This window comes from Rutidosis leptorrhynchoides, chromosome 2 (genome assembly GCF_046630445.1).
Source record: "Rutidosis leptorrhynchoides isolate AG116_Rl617_1_P2 chromosome 2, CSIRO_AGI_Rlap_v1, whole genome shotgun sequence".
Taxonomy (NCBI): Eukaryota; Viridiplantae; Streptophyta; class Magnoliopsida; order Asterales; family Asteraceae; genus Rutidosis; species Rutidosis leptorrhynchoides.
The window spans coordinates 332,500,539-332,505,272 of record NC_092334.1 but is presented as its reverse complement, the minus strand read 5'-3'; the positions used below and the strand labels follow the sequence as shown (position 1 = coordinate 332,505,272).

General features: G+C 37.3%; 1 protein-coding gene across 1 annotated transcript; it reads left to right on the top strand.

Annotated features, from left to right (window-relative positions):
• Nucleotides 1-1,615: 1,615 nt before the first annotated feature.
• LOC139888831 (uncharacterized) lies at nucleotides 1,616-2,794 on the top strand. Its single transcript, XM_071871817.1, has 3 exons — nucleotides 1,616-1,903; nucleotides 2,110-2,310; nucleotides 2,408-2,794. The coding sequence occupies exons 1-3, from the start codon at nucleotides 1,616-1,618 to the stop codon at nucleotides 2,792-2,794; spliced, it is 876 nt and encodes a 291-aa protein (XP_071727918.1).
• Nucleotides 2,795-4,734: the final 1,940 nt, after the last annotated feature.

Below are 4,734 nucleotides of genomic sequence, written 5' to 3'. Positions count from 1 at the left end.
CTTTGTACCATAATTGGGGTTTGGAAAAAAGACCGACACTTGTAGAAATTGGACTATGGACTATTAATGGACTTTATATTTGTTTAACTGAATGATAATTCATTAATTTAATATAGAGATTTACAATTTGACGTATGTATAAATAACCATATACACTCGATCGGACACGATGGGCGGGATATTTATAAATACTAATAATCGTTCATTTAACCGGACACGGGAATGGAATAATAGTCAATGGACTCATTAAAACAAGGGTGAATTATGTACAAGGACACTTGGCGTAATTGTTAACAAAGTATTAAAACCTTGGGTTACACGCAATCGATATCCTGGTGTAATTATTAAACAAAGTATTAAGACCTTGTTACAGTTTAAGTCCCCAATTAGTTGGAATATTTGACTTCGGATATAAGAATAATTTGACGAGGACACTCGCACTTTATATTTATGACTGATGGAATGTTATGGACAAAAACCAGATGGACATATCGAATAATTCAGGACAAAGGACAATTAACCCATGGTAATAAATTAAAATCAACACGTCAAACATCATGATTACGGAAGTTTAAATAAGCATAATTCCTTTATTTTATATCTTATCGCACTTTTAATTATCGTACTTTTTAATTATCGCAATTTTATTTACCGTCATTTTATTTATCGCACTTTAATTTATCGCACCTTAAATATCGTTATTTACTTTACGCTTTAAATTAAGTTATATTTAGTTTTAATATTTTACATTAGGTTTTAATTGTGACTTAAGACATAAAATCGACAAACCGGTCATTAAACGGTAAAACCCCCTTTTTATAATAAAAATATTACTTATATATATATATATATATATATATATATATATATATATATATATATATATATACAAATTTAGTTTATAAATATACCGTTAAACTTGGCTAGCTCCCTGTGGAACGAATCGGACTTACTAAAAACTACACTACTGTATGATTAGGTACACTGCCTATAGTGTTGTAGCAAGGTTTAGGTATATCCACTCTAATAATAAATAAATAACTTGTGTAAAATTGTATCGTATTTAATAGTATTTCGCAATAAAAATATAACTATTTCGTATACACCTCGCACAACATCACCCACTATAAGGCCATAGCATGGAAGACCACTAATATCCCGGGGATCAATCCATCATATTGCACTCACAAGATCCTCATGGAGGAGAACTATAAACCGGTTGTCCAACGACGACGAAGTTTTAACCCAAATATGAAAGAGGTTGTCAAAAAGGAAGTGATCAAATTATTGGACGCGGGCCGTATTTATCCAATATCTGACTCACCATGGGTGAGTCCCGTCCAAGTGGTGCCCAAAAAGGGTGGGACCATGGTGATCTTAAACGACCAAAATGAGCTTTTTCCAACCCGAATCATCACGGGATGGCGCGTATGCATAGACTATAGGAGACTAAACGATGCAACAAGGAAAGACCATTTCCCACTACCTTACATCGATCAAATGATCGAACGTTTAGCGGGAAAAGAGTTCTATTGCTTTCTTGACGGGTTTTCGGGCTAATTCCAAATCCCGATAGACCCCGAGGATCAAGAAAAGATGACCTTTACATGCCCATATGGCACATTTGCCTATCGGAGGATGCCCTTCGGGTTATGCACTGCCCCGGGGACATTCCAAAGGTGCATGCTTACTATCTTTTCTGATATGGCGGAGGATACTATGGAGGTTTTCATGGATGACTTCTCGGTTTTTGGTGATTCTTTTTTATCATTGTCTTAAAAATCTTGATAAAATGTTGACTCGTTGTGAAAAGGCAAACGTGGTTCTTAATTGGGAAAAATGTCATTTCATGGTCAACGAGGGGGTGGTTTCGGGAAATAAAATTTCAAAGGCGGGGATTGAGGTAGATAAATCTAAAATTAGTGTGATAAAGGACTTACCTAGACCATCGGATGTGAAAGCAACCCGAAGTTTTCTTGGGCACGCGGGATTTAATCGCCGGTTCATAAAAGATTTTTTAAAAATAGCCCGACCTATGATTAATTGCTAGAAAAGGACCAACCTTTCTTGTTTGATGATGAATGCATTGAAGCATTTAATTTGTTGAAGGAAAAGCTTGTTAACCCACAGATTCTTATCTCTCCCGATTGGGACAAGGATTTTGAATTAATGTGCGACGCGAGCGATTATGCACTAGGTGCGGTTCTTGGTCAAAGAGTTGACCAACACTTTAGACTAATTTACTATGCAAGCAAAACCTTAAATGGGGCCCAATTGAACTACACTACTACCGAAAAAGAGCTTCTTGTGGTAGTATTCGCTTTTGATAAGTTTCGATCTTATCTTGTACTTTCAAAGACAACCGTCTACACGGATCACTCCGCATTGAAGTATTTTTTTTCAAAAGCAAGATGCAAAGCACTGTTTGATTCATTGGGTGCTACTTTTACAAGAGTTTGAAATAGAAATTAGGGATAAAAAGGGAGCCGAGAATGTGGCGGCCGACCATTTGTCTAGGTTAGATAATCCGGGGCTACAACCCTTAGATGAGTCCAGAATTCGGGACACACTCCCGGATGAACACTTAATGAGAATTGACCTAGTTGAGGAAGTCCCATGGTTTGCTGACTATGCAAACTACTTAGCATCAAATGTTTTAAGAAAAGGCTTGTCTTACCAACAAAAGAAAAAGTTCTTCAATGATTTATGGTATTACTTTTGGGATGACCCACACTTGTTTCGCATTGGGGCGGATCAAGTGATAAGGAGATGCATTTATGGGCAAGAAGCCTGAGATATTTTAAGGGATTGTCATAGTGGGCCCACGGGAGGCCACTTTGGCCCAAATCACACCGCAAGGAAGGTGTTCGATTCAGGGTTTTATGGGCCCACTATTTTTAAGGACGCACACGAATTAGTTAAGAGATGAGACTCATGCCAAAGGTCGGGATCAATCTCCAAGAGAGATGAAATGCCTCAAACAAGCATTCAAATATTCGAGGTATTCGATGTATGGGGTTTAGATTTCATGGGACCATTCCCAAACTTGAATAAGAATGTTTATATCTTTGTGGCGGTAGATTATGTCTCAAAATGGGCTGAGGCTAAAGCCTTGCCAACAAACGATGCTAGAGTAGTTGTTAAATTTTTAAAAGGATTATTTGCTAGGTTTGGTGTGCCAAAAGCGTTGATATCGGATCGAGGGACACATTTTGCTAATAGTTTGATGGAGAGAGTCATGGAAAAATATGGTGTAAACCATCGTTTTTCGACTCCTTACCATCCCCAAATTAGCGGTAAAGTTGAGAATACAAATCGTGCTTTAAAAAGAATTTTGGAGAAGACGGTTAGGAATAACCCTAAGATTTGGTCAACCAAACTAGATGAAGCATTATGGGCCTTTAGAACCTCTTACAAAATTCCAATAGGCACCACACCATTTCGTCTAGTATATGGGAAAGCATGTCATATCCCGGTTGAGGTTGAACACAAAGTTTTTTGGACAATTAAGGAGTTAAACCTAGACCTTGAAAGAGCTAAGGAAAAACGGGTGACACAATTACACGAATTAGAGGAGCTTAGGTTAGAGGCATATGATAACTCTTTGTTATACAAAGAGAAAACTAAGCGTTGGCACGATGCCCGACTCAAATGTCCCAAAGAATTTTACCCAAACGATAAGGTCTTAGTTTACAACTCCCACTTTAAGTTCTCACCCTGTAAGTTAAAATCTAGATGGATGGGTCCATATATTGTTAAGAAAGCATACCCTACGGGACATGTGGAATTATATGGGAATGGGAACACTTTCAAAGTTAATGATCATAGATTGAAGATTTATAGAGATGACATCAATGCTATTGAGCTTGATGACATCAAGCTTTACCCAAAATGACACCTTTGCGCTTAAACGGGTCAAGTGAGAGACCCGTAATCAAAACAATCACGTTTGTGTACCTTTGTGCATATAGGATTTCATTTCATATAGACTTGTATGATATTATGTTTTTCATAGGTTGCATTTGCATATAGTTGCACTTCATGCATTTGGGTAAATTGGAAAAACTGCAAAAATAGTTTTTGAAGGAGTTGTAATGGATTTTGAAAGTGCAAAACTGTCTCAGGTACAAAAGCGGCGCTTTTGTCCCAACAGCTACTCTTTTGGTCTTCTAAAAGCGGCGCTTCTTCACCAAGTGCGGCGCTTTAACCTGTGTTTTTAGATCAAAAATGGACAGTAGCCAGGAACGACGCTTTTCCTTTCAAAAGCGATGCTTTTGTTTGCTCAAGAGCGGCACTCTTATCTGAAAACCGGAACTTTTGTTCCATCAAGAACGGCGCTCCTACTTCTAAGCGGCACTCCTGGGTCTGGACTGTCAAGTTTTAAATACGACCAAAACACTTCATTTACTCCACCCACTTCATTTATTCTCACACATTGCGACCCATGCTCAGCTACTTTGGCCTCTAACATCAAATTATCATCTTTTGTGAAGACTTCTTGCATTTTAATCATCATTCAACATGAGTATAGTAAGATTCATGCTCCATTTACACGTGTCTTCAATTATTTGCATGATTCTTGCTATGTTCATATTTCTTCTTATTTCTAGATCTAGATGCAATTAATGATGATTATGCTAAATTGGTGTTGAATCTTTGTTACTATCATGATTCTTAACATGTTTTGCATCTTAATGTTGAAAATCTACACTTTGAATTTCTATGGTTCTTCCC